This window comes from Doryrhamphus excisus, chromosome 4 (genome assembly GCF_030265055.1).
Source record: "Doryrhamphus excisus isolate RoL2022-K1 chromosome 4, RoL_Dexc_1.0, whole genome shotgun sequence".
Taxonomy (NCBI): domain Eukaryota; kingdom Metazoa; phylum Chordata; class Actinopteri; order Syngnathiformes; family Syngnathidae; genus Doryrhamphus; species Doryrhamphus excisus.
Window position 1 is genome coordinate 5,383,265 of NC_080469.1, and position 24,215 is coordinate 5,407,479.

Below are 24,215 nucleotides of genomic sequence, written 5' to 3' on the forward strand. Positions count from 1 at the left end.
ATATTTGCGTTTTTAGTAAAAAAAAGATATTGACACACATCTGCGATATATCAATGCAAGATGACACATCAGGGCAAGTCAAATAGATTTTTTATTAAGAATTGATTCACTTTAGGACACAGGCCAGAACAACACCAAAAAATGAACAAAAGAAATTACAAAAATGAAACCCTCAAATGTATTTTACACATGTACAAAAAAAAAAACAGGGATAATCCACACAGTCATTCTTTCTTTGTATGAATATTCTAATTCTCACCCGCATACAGGAGACCAAAACGAGGGTCAGTGCTGTTGTGCATCAAGTGACAAAGTGCTTTAGAGAAGCTCAGGTGGGGGATGGGTCAATGGCAAACATGATGAGGCAGACACACATGTATTATGGAGTCATTTAACAATCGAGGCGATAAAGTTGTGTGAGTCAAAATCATCCCCTTGACTCTGGGCAGCGAAGATTGTGCATCATGCACTTGTTGCACATGAGGGGAGGGTGGCACATTGCCAGAGCACGATGGGAGTGTGTGACAACAGTAAGGTGCTGTATGGCTTTTATGGTGCGAAAAGAGGGAGAAGACATGATTAATGCCGCATTTGTGCTGTTAAGGAGTGTTCAAGATGCAAAGTCACTTAGCCAAAAGTCCCCATCCATCTACCATAAAGGAAAAATACATATTTAAAAAAAAAAAAAGACCCTCAATATTGAGAAATAAAAACTCCCCAAAACTCGTTATCATTGTGAAAGCATACAAAATATAACATCTCATGATTACTTACATGATATACATCCCAACTAATGATGTGGTCAGCAGCTTTCAAAGTTCAACAAGGAACCATTACTGTCTGAAATGTTGTCCTATGGCAATGCTTGTGTGACTCCCATCAATGACTGAGAACATGAAGACAACACACATACCACCACTGACGTGTACATATTAGTCTAGTAAGGAAACTCAGTATAAACATTCTGTATTGTATTGTACTAGCTGGCTATCCAGCATGCTGTGAATTGTGCAGTGGTCCCTCAAGTTAACCATTTCCTGACAGGAAATGAATCCCCTTCACTACTACCCCCCAATTCTTCTGGTCCCGATCAAAGTGTTCTCAAGAGGTCACTCCCCTATAAGCAGAGCAGCTGGGTGTGTTTGCTTTTTTTTGCTGTTGTTGTTTTATAGATCCTCTAAAAAAAGGCACCATGCATGATCAACCCAGACAGTAAGAGAACCAAAAGGAATGAGAAAAAAAAAATCTATACATCAGCAGCAGATTCCACCCTCCTACTCTCTGAGTCGAACATTAAGGCCTCAGTTTCTTATGGATCCATCTCAGAAGGCAACCTTGAAGAGAGAATCACTTGTCAAAATGGACGCCAAAATACATTTGGGTTGTTAAATGAGCAAAATAACAGTCTCTCATCTCAGCTTACTTAGTTCTCGTTCTCGTGCTGACTGAAGCGCTTCTTAGACTTGAGCTCTTTCAACCAGGTGGGTGATTCCTCCTCACTAAAACACGTGATAGAAAGACGTAAACAGTCGTGCATGCTATTCTAAATATAAAATAGTATATAACTCTTTTCCCCCGCCAAGCATGCTGGCATGTTTGTCGCATTTTTGGTCTGTTTTGTGCTTGATTGAAAAACATGTCAAGGAGGTTGAATGTTGCTGCTGGGGTAGCTAGCACTTGTAAACAACAGCTAAAAATTATTGCTTGTTTCAATTACTGTATATAGCACATTCCTTGTGCCTGTGCCTGTGATCATTTCCTAAAACCACACATCCTTTATTCTTGCACACATTATTGCTGTCTAATTCAGTAAAAACCTGGAAAAGTAAATTCCGTTTTTTGAGGTGGTCTGTCATAACATTTTAAAAACTATATACAGTCATGAAAAAAATAATTAGACCACTTTGTTGCTTCAGTTTCTTGTTTGTTTTAATGCCTGGTACAACTAGAGGTACAGTTGTTTGGACAAATACAACAATGACAACAAAAATAGCTCAGGAGAGTAATTTTTGGGGGAATATAATGTTTTGTTACATATAATGTATAAGAATATAAGCACTTTTGGCAAAAAACAAGAAAACCATGGAAGTTGTTAGATATCAAACAAATGTACCTTTAGTTGTATCAGGCAAGTAAACAAATACAGTAAAGAAACAGGTGTGGTCTACTAATGTTTGACATGACATTACATACACGATGTATGTAAGAAAATGTTTTGTTTCACATACCCATTTTCTTTGCCACCAGCTGGGGGCAGTACCCGAGCAGCCCGAGGCAGGAAGGGTGACTTGGGGGAGCGGGAGGGCAACAAAGGAGAAGGTGCGTCTGTTTGATTGTCGGAGTCACTCCTCTTCTTTAACTGGACCTAGCAGCATATTTAGAAGGAGCCATTGTGGGTCAGAGAAGGCTGACTGAGGTGTGAGTTCAAACAGTGGAAATTCTCTCTGACCTTTAAAGCAACGGGGTCAACCCCAGGGAACAAGGCAATCCTCTGGGATTGAGAAGCAACAGCAGCACCAGCTTCTGCTGCTCTTCCCTGCTCCTTTGGGTCTGCTTCGTCCATCTTATTCTCAACCTTCTCCTCTGTCAGGGAAACACAATAACATCCTGTATGTGAGGAGAATGCTCTTAACATTGAGACCAATGAGAGAGAATTGAGAATTGACAGCATTAATAATAGATATTATGATATGTGTTGTATTAGAAAGTGTAACCACAAAACACCCCATGGACTCCTTGAAATATGTCCTAAAAGTAGGGACTATCAAGACAGGAGACAATACATCACGATGATCATCACGAGATGATATACAAGATTGAGTCTGACGACGAATTAGATTATCAGCACCGTACACGTAACAGCAATGGCGGGACACAAGTTACAAAGCTGCATCTGCGGCTGGGAAAAAAAAACATCTGAAAAAGGAATCCATCAGGGGAGAAGAAAGTGTCTAAAGGAGCACATCAAGGGACCTCGCATTGACCACGACTTCCTGAGAAGCAAGAAATCAATCGAGTGAAGCCCAGTGGCAGGATGCTCACCACAAGCCCTCAGGGTATCAGAACCCCAGATGAAGCACACCCAGGATCAGATCTTTCAATGGAATTAAGTCCTGAGTCAGTGGAAAGTGATGACTTTATCTTTTTTATTACCGTTTCATTTAAGTTTTTTGTTTCATGTTTTTAATTACTGTTAAATATGTCATTCATGTGTTGTGTGTACAGTGTGAGTGTAGGTTTTGACTTACACTAAACTGATGTGTCGTATAGGAATGGAACTGGTTTGTATACCTCCTGTGCATTGTAGGTTACATATTTAAATCATAAAGACTCCAGTAATCATTGTTTTTGTTATCTTCAGCCTTAAGCATTAAAGTTAAGATTAAAGTGTTTGTTTTTTTAATTTTAATATTAAAAGTGATTAATTAATTTCACACAGTTAATCCCGTTGAAATGTTACCTAAAATTGCCTGCAGGCGTAATAAAAGTTTTATTATGACAACAGTTACGAGGTTCAACTGTACTCTGACTTTATCCATCTCTTCAACAAACACAAACCTGTGGAGTCTTGGTAGATCCAGTTGTCAGAAGCTTCTCCCTCTCCCGCAACGTGGGTAGTGCTCTGACGAGCAGCTCTGGAAGGCCGCGTCCTGGGAGCACGTTTTTTCCCCAGCTGGACTCTGGAGCGGAGGGCGCTGTTGTCTAACAGGGTGGTTGGGGCCTTGGATAGATACATCAGAGAATTAGCAAAAGTGTTCCATTTTGTGGACCTTGTTGAAAAACATATGGCTAATGCACATGGTACTAACATCAGGGAATGAGAGTGGCTGGCTCTCAGAGGAAGGGGAAGGATGCAGGCCGTCAAAGACGTCTGCATCCAACTGCGAGACGTGTTGACTTTGCAGGAGCGAAGAATGAGTTGCATTCCTTGGAGAAGGGCTGAGGTTGCTTTCCGAGTTGGGAGTGGCGGAGGTTTGGCTGGAAAAGGATAAGAAGAAGAAGAAAACAAACATACTTGAAGCTGATTCTTGGCAGTATGAATTATTTTATCATGTCGATGAGATCTATTTGTCAACTCATTCAGATGGAATGTAGGTGTGTCCAAGCACAGTAGTGATATTCTTCTCTGACCACAGGAGGTCAGTAATGATTAGAATACCAAGAAGCACTTTATCCTCCATTACAACCCCTCTCTAAATATGCTTTTCCTGTTTATCGGCTGTCTTGCATGCTGTCATTGTCACACTTTAGTTTGGATCTCACCATGCTGTGCTTTTTAGTGTTCTCTACAATTTATTTCATTAATGCATTGTTTTGTTTTTTACTTCCTGGCCTCTACATGCACAAGCACAGTAAAACAAATGATAAATTCCTTGTTTGTGTCAAATCAGGACATTGGATTTGAATTATTTAATCAATGTTTCATGCGTGCCTATAAGAAGTGTCATTGGTGTTTACCTGTCATCAGTATGTAGTCCTGTCTCCCAGGTCCCATATTGACTATCAGTCTCACCGACTGGAGTTTCAGAGTCCTTCACCTCCTCCTCCTCACCACTGACACTTGGTTTCTGTTGCACCTGGAGGCAAAAGAGTTAGACATTGCATTAGTCAAAGTGGCGATCGTTAAACGATTTAACAGCAAAAAAAAGTACAATGTGGTCTCAATGACATCTTACCACTTCAACTTTGTTAAGATAGGATGATGCCAAGGTGAAGTGCTAGTGAGGGTCGTGTAGACGTATGATAGTTCTTGTTTATCATCATTAACATGTACCTACTGAAGAGCCTATGATGCAAATAAAAGGCAGATACAACACATGGACTGGTTTATGGAGGCAGAACTGGACAGGGGGAAAAGATGGGTGCCGATGGGTGGCTTGGTAGGCCGCTAAAGTGTGTGTTTGCTGGCTACTGAACCATGTCTCTTTTAATGAGGCTGGTACAGAGGACATACTGTCTCAAAACCACACAGAGCCCAAAGAGGCGTGCCTGTGCATGAACTGATAAACCTGCCCTATATAGCAAAACACAATAGGAAATCCTTCTGTCCTCACATTTTGCCTCAGGGCTGGACAGGGAAACATGATATACCTGCCTCTTAATTACCACCATGCTTGTACCATGAAAGCAGTACTATTGAACAGGAACTGTACAGTGCATACTTATTCTAAGGACATTTTAAGAGGAAAAAGGGAACAGTAGCGGGACAGTAACTGAGTGAGTAGGAAAACAGAAACAAAAAAAAACAAGGTCAAATTTGTATCATGCACAAATGCAATTACAATAAACAGGAAGTACAAAGTAACAGGAAGACAACAACAATAAGCTAGAGGTCACTTTGAAAAAGTTGACTCCAAGGATTGATATTAAAGTTTCCTCAAAACAAAGAGTTTTTTTTTTCACTCAGGATGTGAAGAACCCTTCCTTTAACTTGGCACGTTCTGAGAGAAGACAGATTTCTCTTGTGTCGTCTTCACTGTCCCACTTTAAAGAGCAGCAACATGTTTACCTTTAGATTTGGTTTAACAACAAAGTGCAACATTTAAAACATTCCAAGACTTTGCCAAGTTTCATGAGTGAGTCAAGAGGCCCAGTATAGGGCATCATTGCAAGTGTTCCATATAATTGCTATCCTCAGTTCCAGATGGAGACCTTGGTATTACATCATCACCCTCTTGCCTTTCTTACACTGCTATCACCGTTGTCAAAGCGCCAATAACAAAAAAAAATTAAAAGCAGACCTTGTTTATTATGCATTCCTGTCCTACACGTATGTCTGCCACTAAATTAAAGGAACACCCAGATAGGAGTATCCATAAGAGGTCCATAACATCTACTGATGTGTCAGTGCATCATCTATTATGCATTAATGGAAAAAATGTGAACTATGAAGCCAAACTGAAAAGCCGTATATGTGTTCATAATACATTAATGTAAAAAAAAAAGAAAAAAAAGGGTTGAACGGTGCTCTGTGGTTAGCGCGCAGGCCACACAGACCCAAGTTCGATTCCACCCTTGGGCATCTGTGTGTGGAGTCTCCACATGCATGCATGGGTTTTCTCCAGGCACTCCGGCTTCCTCCCACATTCCAAAAACATGCTAGGTTAATTGGCGACTCCAAATTGTCCATAGGTATGAATGTGAGTGTGAATAGTTGTTTGTCTATATGTGCCCTATGATTGGCTGGCAACCGATCTCAGTGTGTACCCCGCCTGTCGCCCAAAGACAGCTGGGATAGGCTTCAGCACGCCCATGACCCTTGTGAGGATAAGCGGTAGAAAATGAGTGAATGGGAAAAAAAAGACTAAAGTGACTAAAATTTAATTTACTAGGTTCAGGATGGCCTGTTTTAGAGTAATATGAATGTGAATATGAATTGTTCAGTAATGTATTTTTATTTCAAAATAACACAATTCATTCATTCAATTTTTAACATTATGCTCACGAGGGTCGTGGGCATGCTGGAGCCTATCCCAGCTGTCTGGCGAGAGACGGGGTACACCCTGGACTGGTTGCCAGCCAATCACAAGGCACATGTAGACAAACAACTATTCACACCACACTCACATTCAATTTGGACAATTTGGAGTCGTCAATTAACCTAGCAATAGGTAACCTAGAAATAGGAAATCCTTAACTCACTGAACTGAGCTCTTGTGAGGCTATATGTTGACATCTTGTGTGACGTGAAAATTTAACAATGAATTCTGGAGAGCTAACAAGTGTTTCTGCATTGTTGGATTTGTGACATTTTGGTTGAAGTGCCCATTAAACAGTCATTAAAAAAAAATATATATATATATAGTGTTTCAGGTTGATAACCCCCCATCAAATGTGAGGCCTTCTGCAATGGTTGTTGCATGTATCTTTTTATGATTGAGACTGTTAGAATGTCTATCGCACACGGTTGAACATGCATGGAAAAGTAAGCAAGCCCACAGGTCTGCAAGTGTCGATTTATAGCCGTCGGAAGGCTTTTTCTTAATAACATTAGCAATAGCCAACTTCCCCTTGACGACGGGAAGGGTGTGTCGGGGGAAACAACATAACAAAGAGCGGATGAATAGAATGTTGAAGGAGAGCGGGCTGATCATTGAACAGTCTTGACTGACAGTCTGCAGAGGAAGCGGTTGGAATAAAACGTTGGAAACTTCAACTTGGTAATGCACTGATTAATGTGTGATACTCATGCAGGGCCCCATGACACCAGACAATTGCTCCCTCCAGTATAAAGGCCAATTGGGAACACCCATTGTATCCGTATATTATGTGCTTATTAAAAGAAAAAACAACAGTCTTGAAATTAATCATCAATTCAATCAAAATACCACAACTAATGTCTGCATACACATACTGTATGGTGACAAATATTGTATATACAATATGTATGGTTTGTGTGTGTGTGGTTGGGGGTGGGGGGGGGGGGGGGGGGGGTTCGCCAGGGCTGCTAATGTAGCCATATAAAATAAGCAAAAGATTATTCACAACAACAGACTCATAGAATGGCACTACTGCTCAAATAGAGTAGGAATGCTCCGCTTGAACTTGTGAAAAATCATAAATAAATATGACTTAATGTCTACATATAATAATATACCATATAAATAAATAATAAATATTAACTCAGTTGAAAACAACTGAATTATATAATGTCATGACCCTTGCTACATGCGGATTTTCATTATATTAATGTACATTCAAAAATCCATCCATTCATCTTCTATACCGCTTATCCTCACAGCCTATCCCAGCTGTCTTGTACACCATCACAGCCAATCACAGGGCACATATAGACAAACAACCGTTCACACCCATGTCTAGTAAAAAAAATAAGCATAAAAGAATGTAAAAATCTGACTTGGCTTAAGAATTTAGCTTAGAAAGGTTCGGATTTGCAATCAGCTGAATGCTAAGGGGGCTCAGTAAAGAAAGATTTAAAGGATTATTCACATTACTCATAGTCTGGGGTTTATTTTTTTTTACATTTAAACTGTTGTGCTACATGTTCTAACTATAAAGATTTGGCTTTATATATATATATATATATATATATATATATGATTCACAGCCCCCATTACAAGAGTGTAATGTCAAGGAAAGACATACACGATACTTTGAAAGGTCAATTTGGATAGTACACTAGTTAGGAATTACTAGATTACAAAAACAAATATCAGTTACAAAACGGCTTGTGCTTTGTGACAAAAATGGCCCAAAAGAAGGAGCAGACATATAAGGCTTTCTGATATATTTTCTTCAAGAGAGTTTCATACGGAAATAGAAACTAGTTTGCTGAGGCCGAACAAGGTTAAACATGTTCGTCTTACTCATTCACTAAATCAGGAGAATCACACACCACACATTTTATACTACAGCTGGTGAGCAGCCAGACCCAACTGGCCACAATGCAAGTTGACTGTAGTAGCAAAAAGGTAGGAAATATCCTTGATTCGGCACACAAATTAATAGATTCTTCCTGGGCTTTGGGGTAATAGGTTATCTAAATCTGGCAAATAAGTAACCAATCATAACCTCTCACCTCCCTCTCGCAACTGTTTGCACCATATACTGACTTCCTGGGCACCGTTCCATCTCTTTAAGCTATCCTGAAAGCCATACAAGGAACAAAGACCACTGGTCCCCAGACAACTACAAGCACATCTACGAGACTAAAAGATCTGTTGACATGACTTAGAGCCAAAAAGACGTCATGAAAACATTGCTTATCTTTAGCACTTCTGACTCAACAAGGGCTGTACAGCAAACAGGTGTTACCTAAAGATAGGAGGATCACTACTGCAATGTGTCCATACATGGAAATCTAAATCTGTATTTTCCAACGAGCACAGATGAGGTTTGACCTCCAGGAAATGAAACTATCAGAAAATGTGGAGTAGCCACCCCTTGCAGGCACTTTTCTGTACAGATTTTAGCCACACTTTCTTGGAACAGAAAAGGGCCTTCCCCAAACAGTTCCCACATAGTTGGAAGCGTAGAATTGTCTTGGTAAGGTACACAACTAAGATAAAGGGGAACCTAGTAGGCATTTTGGCATGCTGTATATATCATTTTTAAAAGCATAACTCAAGAAAAAGGGAAAACACAGAAACATTTACGCACAATATATAGAAAGGGAATAGTGATAAAAGGAAACAGAGGTTAAGAGGCAGCATGATCAGTGCAAAGGGTGAAATTCCTGCATAAACATTAGAAAACACATATACATTTGAGTAAAATAATCACAATTCAGGCTGCTTTCTTACAGATGTGGGGGTGTTGGGTGCGGTGCGCCGGCGTAAGGACAGACGTTGCTGGCTGCGCAGTGAAAATCTACGAATGGACTCCCTGCTCCGGGATGCTAACGAGCGCAAAGAGTTTGTTCTATTGAAGTGTCCGGTCCTGTCGTCTTCCCGGCCTCCTCTCTCCACTGAACTGGAAAATAAGCCGAGTGCCCCATGAAAGGAGCGACGAACATTTCCTACCCATCCTGACACTTGAGAGTGCGCCACTGATAGCTTGTCCCCTAGATACTCCATCTCAGCTCAGTCCTCGCAAAAACCAGCTGTGTCACAAACGTCTCCGAGCTGAGCTAAGACATTTCAAAGCAGCAAGGAATCATTAAGAGTGTGGCATATGATTGATATGCTCCAATCCAGGCACGTTGTCCTTTTCACTAGGCTGCAGGGTCAATACTGCAGCAGTGCAGAAGGTGAGGGAGAAAAACTGCCCATCCGGTCCTATGGTGCTCTCTGATGCTTAAAGTACTGCATTAAGTTTAACACCAGTCAGTCTGACTGGAACAGGATCGAGACTCTGGTTGTTTTCACTTGTTAAGGTCTTCTCTGGAGTGCCGTCCCAGAGGAGCCACAAGGACTATGTTTCATCTCATCTCTGTCAAGGCTCCTGGCTGTCAGCCAGTAAATTGTGACATTTATAATGTCTATTTCGATGCACACAAGATATGTGTGCTATGGTATGGCTATAAAACCACTGTCTGGACATGTAAAGGTTATGTAATGCGGCTGTACAGCTAACGCTTACTTTTAGTACAGCACTAAATGCTATGCTGTTTACCAACAAACTCTGCGATATTCATTTGCCTTTAAATGCTACTACTACTGCTCAAGTGTATGTGATGAAAAAGTTTTCTATTCTCGCAATATGCTGACTGAGCTAACACATACTGAGTGTAATAGATTTTTAACAGCTCTCTTGCCAAATAAGCAGGTGTATTCCCCTCTGTCTAAACCCCAGCCTTAATTGGAGCCAAACAGACACTTCTTCCAGGAGTGATGTGCTTGGCCTTCTTCCTGAACAAGTCCAAAGGGTAAAAGTTAAAAGGGTAAAAAGAAAAAAAAACAAAAGGTTAATGTCCCAAGCAAGCTGACTATACAAGGCTGTCTTCTGTCAAAAAGGAGAAATGGTGCAAGAAGAAAAGCTGTAGTGATGATTTGTATTCCATCAAGAAATCAGGAGAGTATCCACTGGCTGGAACAAGGGACGCATTGGGAAAGTCAAATCCACAGTCGGTGAGGGGAAAAAAGAGAAAATGTCTCCTTGCTTAAATCTGCAGGTACAGACAGGTAGGGGAAAAAATGCGTCAGCTGTGCTGCTTCCGCTATCCAGCAGTATAGGACTCACCGTCAAGGAGAAACTGGGTGGAGAGAGGGAGTCGGAGAGAGCGAGAGCAAGAATGGGAGGGCCCTGATTTCCAACAGGAGGGAGTGGGGAGGGGAACATATGTTCTGCGGTGCTGTTGCTCAGGCCCGTTTTGATTGCAGAGCAAGAACACTTAAGTGTCACAGCCGCAGAAGAAGGGATATGGAACAAATATAGATACTTGGCAAAGAGGTGGTCGTGTTAACCAGCGCAGAATCCAAAGTCATGATGATACAGTACTGTATGTGACCAACCCACAGATTGTGTGATCACGCTAAGCAAAAGAAACATAGCGTGATGAAACATGCAAGAGAATGAAAAGTAGCTATTACAAGTGATTGTGTCAACCGATTAGGTATGACAGTGTTGCCAAGAAACGCTCACTTGTTTTTACACATGCTGTGGAAAAGAAACACTAAAATAAATCCACTCCATAAGCACTTTACAGAGTTCATATTACAGTAAACTGAGACAGAGGAGCTAAAATGCTGTATCACTGTGCAAATAGTATGCCCTCATTCAGGGAAACAGCAGAGTAAAATTACCTGTTCTGTACAGCTAAAAAGCACAACTACCTCACATGAAGTATTTTCTCATGAAAATGACTGTCACATCCATAGACTCACAGTGATGGATGATGACATTAATGTTGCAGATTGTAAAACGTGGTCATGATGTTGTATTTAAAAAGGTCCTATAGTACAATATGAATAAGCATGACAAAATATATGCTTATTATTCCCTTGTTTAGGTCTTGTCTAAACAATGAGAGAGCGCCATCATGATGACTTCTACTCCTAATATTAGTGGAGCAGCATTTATTAGAGCGGCAACAACTAATTGATGATTAATTAATTGATTATTAATGATTTAATTGACAAGTCTGTTGGTATTCTATTAAAAAAATGTAAATATCATCTGATTTCAGCCTCTCAAATGTGAATATTTTTACATTTTACTTAGTCATCAATGAAAGCAGACCTAATATCTTTGTGTCTTTTACACAAAACAATTTTATCACACCCAGTCAGATTTGACCTTGACTTTTTAATATGTTGCGGATGTTGGCCTAACCAATACCGGATTCATTGACAAAACAACCTTCACATTAAGAGAGAAAATAATCGTTACTTGCAGCCATAGTATTTATAAACCTGCAGCAGTTCCAGTAAAGTAACAGAAGTACTGACAACTGAGTAGAAGGTAACTCAATCTTACTGTATAGCACACAGTTAACATTTCAAATGCGAAGAAAAGATATCAGCGTCAGCAATAGTACAGTATTCTTTTCTGTTGCAAATAGCAGAAAACAAAGTTAACCTGTATATTATTTTTATATTTGCTTTGTTTTTGAAATACTCAAATATACATATCCATAGGGAATGTTGCTAGAGTAAGCTACTTTGCATTGTCCATACCAGTTGTGGCTCAGAGATGTTCATCAATTCCTCTCGAGAGGATATCATTCGCTGTGCAGTAGTCGCGAGGCGGACACTCAACCAGAGACCAAAAACAAAGGACATGATGAGTCGCTGAAGAACATAATTGATCATATACACAATTATTGAGTGCAGCTCTCATAGAAAAATAGAAAGCGTTGTTACTTACCCAGACATAGTGTGGGCTTAAGCAACATGACCATAAATACAACACAGCTCTCAGCCCTGTGCCCATCTTTGCTCTGCTCATCTCAGTCTTACTCACCAGCTTCCTTTCAACATCATGATGTCAGCACACAACCATGACATCATCTGTGTGACTCGGAGGACACTCCCCCTAAGTAGCTTTATTTCCCTTTCAGTATTTTGCCTGGATATGCAATAGTCCAACACAGCGCAGTACCACTAGATGGTGGTAGCGGTCTTATGCTCAGTGAGTTTGTGTGAGTTCTGCCAATAATACATTTAAAGTAGGTGGGTATTTGCAAATGAAGGAAAGGCAAATGTCACCATATTATGAATGTAATAAAATTTTATTATAGTGGGGTTAGTATTGACTGGAAGGACTACTGAACGGAAACCATCTTTTCAGCAGGGCACACGAGCATTAAGCCCTCTCGTGTCACTGCTTTCCCTGATCCATACTCTCAGGCTTCTCACGGCATGCTAACAATTAGTGGATTTCAGGCCCTATGAAAGTTTTTGGCCACCACTTCCTGACGGCACGATGTAAGCTGGGCAAAGGTAATGAGAAAGATTGTGCTATTTGGCCATAATAACAAGATGCTTGGAGGGGACCATGTGAGTCTTTCAAGCCTAAAAGCACTGTACCCACTGCCAAGCAACAGCTCGGCGGCTGGAATATGGACACAATCGGGTGTTCCAACAGGCTAATGATGCCAAACACACAACAAATTGAACAGCTTTCCCTAAGACTCCACCTCAACCCTATTGAACATTTGTGGACAATAATTAAAAGCCGGGTCAGTGCCAGGAAACCAACCAACAGCAAACAACAGTAAAATATTTCGACCAATTCTGCCAAGATGACGTGTCAAACATCCAGAAGCTCTGATGATAGTGAAACTTCCAAAGAGACATTTAAGTAAATATGAGTGGGGGTGTATAGACACATTATATTTGCGCCTGTATAAATAATCTGACCTTGTGTAAATTAGAGCAAATTCCAAATAATTCCAATTTGTGCAGCCAATTCCTGTATGTTGTATAACCATTCACCCCAAGAATAAGAATGATTCAAATAAATCATTAAGTGCCTAAAAGATGAGTATATGGAAACATCTGATCAGACCTGTATTTTTGCATTATTTCTTTCCTGGAAAATACTTACAGCTATTAATATCAAACTTTAGTGAGCTTTACGTACCCAGCTGGGATGGTCCTGTTCTCTGTGAGCACTACGACTCCTTATCCTGTAGATACTACCCTCTAGTGCACCACTAGAAGGGGCAGATCGGCGTGACATACTGCGTGAACGCTTCCGATTCAGTTCCTATAACGGGAAACGTGTTAGAAGTCATTATGTATTCACACCATTATACCCCTGTATCACATGTAAAAGATTATTTATCCTATACAGGTGTCACCCCGGGCTCACACCGAATCCGTTGCGGCCGCCGGAAGCGTTCCGCAAGACCGAAATGCCTGTTGCAGCCTCACACTAGCTCTGTACGGTGCAGCTCCATTTTCAGCGGCCGTACGACACAACAGGGGGCCCTCTCTGGTCAAACTGGGGTTTTCCTCAGCCGGAGCAGAGCTTGTCGCTTGCGTCTAATGGAGTCAGTGTGAGTGGCACTTGCGGCAAGCCGGACTGGATCATGACCGGGGCCGTGACGGATTCAGTGTGAGCCCGGGGTCACTCAGTCGATGACCCTTTCAAGGCTTCTACTGTATGTACAGTGGTATGACAGAAAATAAGAGTTGCTAGCACATGTGGCTCAGGAACAATAAGTAGGAAGACCGCATGCTTACACAGTAACTTTGTATTTGCTCAAACAGGCAAAAGAATTCTGCATAATGCAATTTTTTTTTCCATGAAATGAATCACTACAGATCCCTTCCATTTACCTGTGATCCCTGTGATCTCCTGTGGTTCCAGACCTTTTCCCTGTTGTCTTGGGATTTCAGTTCTCTGGGCAACCAGACCTGATCAACATGAGCACTGCTTGAGACTCCACCAGTTGTTGCCTCTCTTTGGGCAAAAGGGTCCATGTAAAGTGGTTGGCCTTGCCTATGGGGCCATTGGTTCTGTGAGGCAAGAAACTGTTGCTCCTTCCTATTAGGTCCATGATCTGGGCTGACTTTGGTGGGGTGAGACATCTGGCTAGGCTGTAGTTCCCAGGGGTCTTGTGTGGATACTGTCCACACTGGGCTTGTAAAATCAGACATCCGTGGTGGTACCTTCCAGGTGATATCTCTTTCAGGCGCAGGCCGTAGTAAGTTGGAATCAACTTCCTGAATACTGGCAACAGGCAGTAGATCTTGACTGGAGCAGTCTATGTCAAAAACAGCAGGTTTATGTGTTTGGGGTCTGGGAGAGGGCTCCTTCCATCGTAATGCTGGGTCAGTGTGATGAGAGGTGGGAGTTCTGAGCACAGCGTCCAAATCCACCACTTTGGGCCTTAGCGGGGTTTGTTCCAACCTCATCTTCTCTTGTTCTTCTTTCCTTTGCTTCTCCTTGAGTCTCTGTCTCTCTGCTTCTTGAAGTTTAACAACTTGTCTCATTTTCTCCGCCTCAGCCTTTTCCATAGCCTCCCTTAGTTTGTGTTCTTCAATGTCTGGATGCCAGCTGTCCATCTCTGTTCGATTTAGCATTTCAAACTCCATTAATTGTATTCGCTCTATCTCTTTAATTCGCTCCGCTTCCCTCCGAAGCTTCTCCTTTCTCAAGTCTTTTTGTCTTTCCAGCTCTTTAATCTTTTCCCTCTCAATGTCTTCCTCGTGCTCCCTCTCAATTTGTTGTTTTTCCCTTTCTTTATCAATCTCTTTCAGTCTCAATATTTCCTGTTCTAAAGCCATTTGTTTGATTTTATCTTTCTCTCTGTCCATCTTCTCTTTGAGTCGCTGCTTTTCAAGTTGCTGTCGTTCCTTTTCTTTTTGCTTCTGTTTTTCAAAGTCTGAGAGCTTTTCTGCCTCTATCTCTTTCATTTTCTCCAGGTCCTCCATTCTCTGCTTATTCCTTTGCATTTCCATTAGACGCGTCTCCTTATCGAGCTCTCTTTGCATCTCTTCCTCCCATTGTCTCTGTCGCTCCCATTCACGGCTCCTCTCCTGTTCCAGTTCGAGCTGCCTCTGTTTTTCCTGCTCTCGCTGTCTGTCAAGCTCTCGCCATCTCTCCTTTTCCAGTTCTCTCTGCCTCATCAGTTCTCGCTGTCTCTCCATTTCATGCTCCCTTTGCCTCAGTTGTTCTTGCTGTCTCTGAAGTTCTACCTGTTTCTCTTGCTCCTTCAGCCGGATCAGTTCTCGCTGTCTCTCAAGTTCTCGCTGTCTCTCAAGTTCTCTCTGTCTAACAGTCTCCTGCTCTCTCAACCACATCAGCTCTTGCTGCCGAGCCAGTTCTTGCTGTCTCTCCTTTTCTTGCTCCCTAAACCTCATCAGTTCTTGCTGCCTCTCAAGTTGTCGCTGTCTCTCCACTTCCTGCTCCCTTAGCCTCATCTGTTCTTGCTGCCTCTCCATTTCTCTTTGTCTCTCAGCTTCTTTTTGCCTCTCCTTTTCCAGTTGCTTGAGCTTCATTAGTTCTTGCTGCCTCTCAAGTTCTCGCTGTCGCTCCTTTTCCTGCTCCTTCAGCCTCATTTGTTCACGTTGTCTCTCTAGTTCTTGCTCTCTCTGCCTTTCAATTTCTTGTTGTTTCTGCTTTTCTAGCTCTCTTTGCCTCTCCTGATCCTGCCGTCTCGATTTTTCTTTCTCAAGCTGCAGTTGTCTCTGTTTTTCAAACTCCAATTCTCTGAGCTGTTTAAGCTGTCTCTGTTGTGCCAGGGCACTTTGTTTCTCCCTTTCTAACGCTTTCTGTCTTTCAAATTCTCTTTGTATCTCCCTTTCCTTCATTTGTGAAAATTGTAAAATGGCTTGATTTTCAATTTCTATCTGTCTCTGTTTTTCCCTCTCAAGCTCGTTTATCTTATCATTTTTTGGTCCTCTTTTTACTTCTGGCATTTTCTCGGCTGTTTGCACATCCATTGCTGGTGCTATCTGCCTGGGTGAAATGTGACTTATCATCCCTGCGTCCACATTTTTGTCCTGATGCTTTTTTCCAAATGTTTCATTTAATGACAGATTCCTCTTAATGGCAGAAACCTTACCTTGAGAGCTTCCCTGTCCAGAACCTATTGAAAAATCATCATAAAGTATTGCTGAACTTGTAATGTCAGTGCCTACCTCTAAAGGAGACATAGATCCCTGTATTTGTCCTGTCAAAGCAAAATAAGTTGCCTTGGGTTTTGACTTTTCATCTCCCTGCAGTGTTTTCAAGCGTTTAGGAGCTGCAGCTGTTTCCTCTTGCTCTGCTTCTCTTTGTCTGTCTTTACTCAAATCAATTTCTTTCTCCTTAGGTGACTGCTTTAGTGTCTCATTCTCCACACCTGGCTCTGGGCTTGCCCATTTCTGCAAGGACCTTATTCGCAAGTATCGAGGCTGCTGCTCTAATGCCATTGTCGAAGCGGGCTCTCCTTGAATTAAACCAGTTTTCGCCGTCATCATCCTGTTTCCCTCAGAGCGTCTGGAGTGTAAGGTCATGGCCTTGTCCTCGCGCTGACCAGATGGGATGCTCTCACTGACTGCTCTGCTCTCTCCTACTGCTTTCACAGTGGCCATGGCGTGGTTCACTCGCAGGGAACTTGGAAATAGAGAATCTTTATACGTGGCAGTCACTAGAGTACCTCCATCTTCACTGCTTCCTCTCCTCAAAGATGGGCTATTGAGTGAGTCAGGGTCCTTGGCCAATTGTTTATCTTTATCCACCATCAGCACACTGGATCGCTCAACAATATTATCAAATATGGACGCTCGCACTGTTTGCACTTCAACACTGGGACTGCTTTGTTTGATGGTAGGACTAAATGGCTCTTCTGTCGCTGGACTTTCTGTCATTGAGCTGTTCCGTTTGAGCTGATCCTGGAAATCCAACAAATCCTTTTTGTAACTGGTGTTGACTGTTGCAGCTTCAATCTAAATCAAATCAGAATCATATCATCAGGGATATAGTGACAATTGGCAAGCCTGCAACTAACTGTATACAGTAGTGCAGGGGTCTCAAACTTGCAGCCCGCGGGCCAAATGCGGCCCGTGAGACACTAGTTTGAGGCCCCTACCTTGATACCAAAGTTTAATGTTGAAATGACAGCTTAAAGCTGTGTGCACACCGGACACAATTAACATGATTTTGCCCCGCCCATACTGTTACCCTACCCTGTTAACCCGCCCTGTTTTGCTTTGGATTAGCAATGAAGCTAAAGGCTTATGACGCTGGGTACAAATAAATGCAGAAAATGATTTGGAATAAAACGCAAAATACACGTCAAGATAAAGCATCTCATCAAACATGTTGTTAAAGTTACGATGCTGCTCCCAGATGGAACTGAGTACAATGCTAACTTGCTAATTGGGTAAAATTATTAAGTTTCATTAATGTGCATGTTAAAGGTTAAATAACTGTTAATACTGTACATTTGAATCTGAAAAAAAAATTTCTCTACCAACTGTATGTGGTTTCTTATGTTTTTCTTATTTGCTGTTTTATTATTATTTTACTTATTTATTACTGATTGATTGATTTATTGCCTTTATTCTTAATTTGTTTATTTCTTTTTTTATCTTATTTTGTGTATAGAAATATAAAAATTAAGATATTTGACAACAGTGGAATGTTTTATCAGATATTTTGGTGTGGAAAACTGGAACCAAAGTACTGAAAAAGTCTAGGGTATAGCAGAAGCAAAAGCATTGAAGATGTTTTTTTTATTGATTTTTTTTTCCAGTTTTTAATAAATGCGTTTTGGGTTTTTTTTTTTTTAAACCTGATGCGGCCCGGCTTCACCCAGAACCTAGCTCCGGTGGCCCCCAGGTAAATTGAGTTTGAGACCCCTACAATAGTGCCTTGGTTTTCATTATTAATCTGTTAATCATTGTCTTTTTCTGTGCTTTATCTTTTGCCAGCTATCAAGGCTTTCTTCACTGCAACTGTTGACAAAGACCAACTGAAACAAATGTAAAAAAAAAGAGATCCGTACCGCTCTTACCTTCCTTTGAGGATCTTTTCTGATGTCATGATATTCTGTTTCCTCAATGAGGGAAACACCGCCAAAGTCAGATAACTTCTCAGACGAAAACCTGATGAACACAGATTACACAACAAAAGCCATGGATGACAATGGAACTCATGGACAAAGACATGCATCAAAAGCAAACCAAGGCAATACTAGCAGTTCTTACTTTTTGGTGAGGTCCGAGGGCAGGGTGCGGAACTTCAGTGCTGGTTTCAAAACAGGACTCTGAGTTGGCATATCATCTGTTAGCTGCTTGATGCGCTGTTTAACACCCACTTGTGGTTCAGAAACAGGGACTCTCTGCACTTGAGAAGGAATATCCGATGTTTGTCCGGCAGAGACTGTCTCAGGAGTGGAAGATGATTCAATAAGGAGATTAATCCGTGACTTGACGCTAACCCCTCGATGATCCTCTTCAGTCACTTTTACATTTATTTTGTCTTCATTTTTGTTGGTCTTCTCGTCTGAGGCCACTAGGCTTTCTTCAACATCACTATTATGCCTCAAGGTAGTGTTTGTCTGCTGCTGTGGCCTTTGTGGAAATGCTTCCTCTTTCGTAGGGCTTTCCTGATTGTTGGGTTTGATCAGTTTACGATGTAATGGCAGACCCACTGTCTCAAACTTGGGTGTCTGATCAGATGAAACCAAGCGAGGAGCAGGAAGTGGTGTCTCAAGATTGTGAAGGAAAACAGCTGACACAGGTCTAGGCTTGGAACCACGGGGTTTGGGTCGTGGTGGGACAACTGCCTCTAATGGACTTTTTTCCTCCTCTTTGTCAATGTGATTAAGAAACCCCAATGACTTGGCTCTTGCAATGGATGCCCCACTCTGCATCGGTGTTTTCTGGTTCTTAGGTTTCGGTCTCTCTGGCGGCAACGGAGGAGTGAGTTTAATGTTGTCTACAATGTCAAGAGGAGGGGCTGGTTTAAATGGGGGGGCAACCGGCTTGGTTGTTTGCCCAGTATTCACCTTAGTGGATGTTTTAAATGAGGTTGAGGTAGGATGACCAGGGCTGGTTGACACAGAACTTGGCTTGACGATGGCAACTGGGTGCTGTGGTTTTGGACTGCATGGAATGTCTGGTTTGTATCCAACAAGGTGAGTGGATACTGGCCTTGGTTTGGGGTGAGGCTTTGGGGCAGGTACAGGCTTCATAGTGGGTTGCTTCTCCAGGGTGAACGGCTTTGGGTTAAGACGCGGTTTGGGGCCAGGGACAGGTTTTTTAGCTTCTGGAGTGATTATATGAGACTGACTGATTGATGAACTTGTATTACTTGAGTCAGTCAGAGGACTCAAGTGAAGTGTTCCTCCTGTCACTGTCCTCCCAACGTCCCCGCTCTGTACCTCCACCTGTGCAGCCATTCTGCTCAACAGCACCTAAAGAAAAACATTGCTCTTAGTGAAATATTAAAACTACCATAATATGTGCAGTATGCCAACATGAAATATAAGCCTTACAACCAGACTCTATCAAGCCATTACTGTGGACTTTGTATTGGGAGTGCCATGAGAGTGAGAAATGCAATGTACAGCATTTACTCAAGGTAATTGATCACTCTACAACAATAAAACAGACGTGTGCACGAATGAGTAAGCACAGGTGCTATTATTCAATCGGAGACAATGATATTTGTCTTACTTTTGAGATAATTTTCATGGTAAGAAAATTGTACAGGCTCTTTGTATTGATGCACCTGTGGCTAAAACAAAATATAATATATAATGTTATTCATATATATGTATATAATATTCAAGTTTTAAATAAATGCATTTACTTGTAATACAGATATTGACTTTACATGAACTCATTAAGAATTTTTTTTTTAATTGAGTTGACAATATTTACAATGACAATTAAACCGCTTCATGGGTCCTAAACTTAACTTTCAATGAGCAGACTCTACAAATGCTATCATAGTCATTTTCCATTCATAGTGATCAGAGTGATCGCATTTAGGACCACTTTATACTCAAAAAATTAAGTACTGATTTTCTTTTGTTATATAACATATTAACATTCGTATGCAGTTGTCCCTTGATTATCGCGGGTGATTGGTTACAGACATGGCCGCGATGTGTGAATTACGGTGGAGCTAACGGGCAAAGAATGTTTTTCTAATGGAGTGGGGAAGAAGGAACACTTCCAGACAGAATGTGGGGAGAACTTTTTCCCCCACCAAATCATGCAGAACATGCCATGGCCTAATACATGCAGTGTAAAGGTAATCTAATGTATTGTCATATCTCAGCAATGTAACTTTACTGACGCATAAGGACCACAATACTGAGCTTGCCTATTTCAACCTATTTTGTGTGACTAGTAATAGGCCATAGTCAACCATGAAACAGCAATCGTGTGTCAGTTAATTCATTTTTTTTTTAAAACATGATAAAATGATGGAGTGATGCTCGAACCGTAATGTAGCAAGGGACGATGGTAAAGTAAAAAAAAAAAGGAAGTAGCTTTCCTAATGTGGCAAACATCAGGCAGAAGTGGGTGGAGTTTCTGATTCCCGGCCAACAGTTTTGTGAACATGGGCCAATACAAACTGGACTATCCGCTCAACTGGGCAGGAAAAGGTGCAGAGTCTGGAAGCTCTAGAACGCTTTCAGTGCAGGTTATCATGCGTAGCTGCTCTAGGAGTCCAGAAAATTGAACAAAATAAGCATAATAGGTCCCCTTTAACAACAAAATTAAGTGTCAAAGGACAGTTAATTTGTATTTTGAAACATATTTACTTACTTTTCATGTTTTGTTTTTTTTATGGGTTTTTCATGGGATTTTTTTTACTCACTTTTGGTCTTCAACAGTGTCAATTACAATTACATGCACATGCATCATGCTCAATTATGCAAAGTATACAATTATGTCATCTACACTGATTTCTATTAAGAAAGTCAGAAGAAAGACAATTGGAAGTTTCTTTAAAGCAGAACATGACAATTACGTCTCCAACACTACAATAATAAACTGTGCTATACAACATAGCAAGGTGTGTTTGTGTGTGAGAAAAAAAAAAGTACAATCAAAGATAACCCAAGCCCTTCCCTGTTTGACCTTTGAGAGTATTGGATGACGTATTCAATGTTTCTGTGCAGAAAAAACTCACAACAAAGTTTGATCTGGGAAAAGCCCAACAGCAAAATATTACAAGAAAGATATTTTACCTGATCAGATATCAACCGTTTTCTGTAGAAGTCTGACTTATGTAATGAGCAAGCAGCGATGTCATATCACACAGGAGGAAGGTGTTGAAGTAGCCTAAGAGAAGCACACCTACCGGTAAGTCAGAAAGTAACACAGAGGTTTTATCTGAGTAAGACAAACATTTCCGACTGCTGTGATTTGGGCTGTAGCGACTCCAATCCATGAATTTGATGACAATGTCTGGTTTGTTATCTTATGACAGCTTTCACGCCAATGCAGTTGTGTTGACACTGGCGCAGACTTCGGCAATCAGGCACAACCTTACATCTAAGCTAATGGCACACATCCAGACATAAAAAAAATACACAAGAAAACTAATGAGCCGAATGCTGATTTTATACAAGCTCATCTGCCCAATCGTCTGTTCTCCATTTTCAGTCTTTAAAAATAAATTAATGTACGACACAAAATCAAAACAGGAAACATTTTAGCCACAGTGGAATGCAAAACATTTGCTTGTGTGAGTCTAACATGGGGGGGTTTGTGCAACATTCAAATCATTACACTCTCAAGCAAGTGCTGGCAAATGCTTATAAAAATTTCAGCTTCAAAGTAGTTTTGTTGTAATCACAAGTCACACCTTTTTTTGTGTTTTGCAGACATGTTAATTCCCATTACAAAAACCAGCAAACGATAGTAATTATTTTATGGTCCCTTATTTTCCGCAATTGCAACCACACAAATCAATAAAAAATTATGTAAATAAAACATTTATTACAGTATATCATGCGCTTTTGCTTTAACACAGATTTAAACAGCATTCGATCCATTCTAGCAATTTGCATTCTTTTTAAATCGATAAATTTCTTTAATGGTCTTGAAAATCAACAAGTGCTAAATCTCCCCCGTACTGCTCGTCTAAACACGATGGTGGACCAGAACCTGGTCCGGATTAGCAAAAGTCCGTTAGCCTGTTCTGAAGTAGGAGTCCGTTTAAAGTAACATAGATACAGTGTGCGCACGTTTTAAAAGGAGGATGCAAAGACTAAATATTCAGGTTGGATTAGTTGGCCAAGTAAACGCATATTGAGCTCGCTTGTTAGCAACCGACCGCTAACAACTCAAGACAAGGCAAACTAATCAAAATGGAAACACTGACTCAACCTGTCTTTCGCTTTTGGATGCGAACCACAAGGCAACTTACCTAACTCAAGTCCGTCCTTCCTTTGGCCCAATCCAAACTTTATAGAGTAGTTACATGATAGTACTAGATAGTATAATAAATTGTAACAGTAGGTGTTTAGCAGAGCAGCTTACTTAGCAGGTTGACTTAGCTAGCCAAGAGGCTGCTATCCTGTCTCAGGTTGCAGTGTTGTTGACAGGCAGGACGACACACACCGACTGGCTGCTGATTAGTTAGCGGCATTACATTACACGTTCCGGTTTTCAAAATAATATGACGGGTAATATTTTCAAAACAAAAGTATAGCAAACGTACTTGAAGGTGCGTAACTTAAATGTATCCAAATTGTCTGCTGAACAGTGGCGTCGTTTAGGGTTGAAGCTGAATTATTGTGCAAATTCAACAAAGTAGATAGAATGTGAGTTTAAATGAATAAATAAATATGACATGTCTCTAAAATATTATTTTTTAAAGTTTCTTTTCACTATAATGAACGATAGAGAGAGAACATTGGTTATTCAATATTTTACTCTTCACATAAAATCCAGTACACGTTTTCCCTGCGACTTTGTTTGCACCGGTGCCCGCAGAGCGTATGCACCTTTGACTCACACAGAGCCAACTAGAACAGCATGAATAGACACACTGCTGATGAAAATGTTGAGACCAATTGAAAAATTGCAAGAATCGACATTTTGTGTTGTTGGATCAAAGGAGGTCCTAAGTAGAGCTTCAAAATACAAAATAATAAATTGGAGTGAGACAATGTTTGAAATAAGCAAACAACCATTTAACTGAAACAGTTTAAAAGCCTTGTCAAATATGGGCAGAAATATGGATTTCATGTCATTTTAATTGATGGATTGTTGAGCTGCATAAGCAAGGCCTCTCGCAGCATGCCATTGTTGCTGAAGTTGGACACAGTAAAAACAGTTTAAACTAAGATTTAAGGTTATGCAACAAAAAGCCATGTCACAAATGATCTGATTGGCTGCCCATATAGACATGACACGATCCATGCCCAAAGTATACAAAAAAAAAACCTTCAAAGGTCTCGTTTCCTTCAATGCCACAAAATTAACATTGGAAAGTAACAGTGGAGGAGGCGCCATCATTATCTGGAGTGCTTCTTCCTTCAACGGTAGAATGGAGCATCAGTTTGTGCAGGGGTGTCAATGTCAGATGGCCATATGGAGATTTTTGCCGGGGTCATTCTTTGTGACTACCGGTCCGCATTCCGTGTGGTAATGATAAAGGACATCTTCCAGAGGAATAACGTCACTCTTTTGGACCATCCTGTATGTATCCCTGAACTAAACTCAACTGAGAACATTTGAGTTGTACATTAAGTTGTCAACAATGGACATCACTTTCACTTTCACCCTCTTCACCTCCTGGAAACACTGGCGTCAAGTATGCCAAACCCAATTTTTGAGGTGATAAATAAGAATGGTGCAACTATTGAGTCCCTTTTTTTTGAACATTTTACTAGTATTTTGGGATTT

The 24,215-nt window shown here is 40.9% G+C and overlaps 1 protein-coding gene across 5 annotated transcripts; it reads right to left on the reverse strand.

The window, feature by feature from the left end:
• Window positions 1-73: 73 nt before the first annotated feature.
• si:ch73-138n13.1 (calponin homology domain-containing protein DDB_G0272472) lies at window positions 74-22,963 on the reverse strand. 5 transcript variants are annotated; one of them, XM_058070982.1, is made up of 13 exons: window positions 22,845-22,963; window positions 21,548-21,641; window positions 18,546-19,742; window positions 18,344-18,443; window positions 14,187-17,282; window positions 13,486-13,611; window positions 4,459-4,577; window positions 3,810-3,978; window positions 3,559-3,721; window positions 2,450-2,583; window positions 2,229-2,365; window positions 1,424-1,499; window positions 74-1,334 (listed from the first exon to the last, which is right to left on the reverse strand). In XM_058070982.1, the coding sequence occupies exons 3-12, from the start codon at window positions 19,739-19,741 to the stop codon at window positions 1,424-1,426; spliced, it is 5,316 nt and encodes a 1,771-aa protein (XP_057926965.1). In that variant the 5' UTR covers window position 19,742; window positions 21,548-21,641; window positions 22,845-22,963; the 3' UTR covers window positions 74-1,334. The 5 variants fall into 5 exon arrangements, with proteins under 5 accessions (XP_057926965.1, XP_057926964.1, XP_057926962.1 ...); XM_058070981.1 differs by having other exon boundaries at window positions 18,546-19,756; XM_058070979.1 differs by having other exon boundaries at window positions 22,732-22,919.
• Between the last annotated feature and the right edge of the window lie 1,252 nt (window positions 22,964-24,215).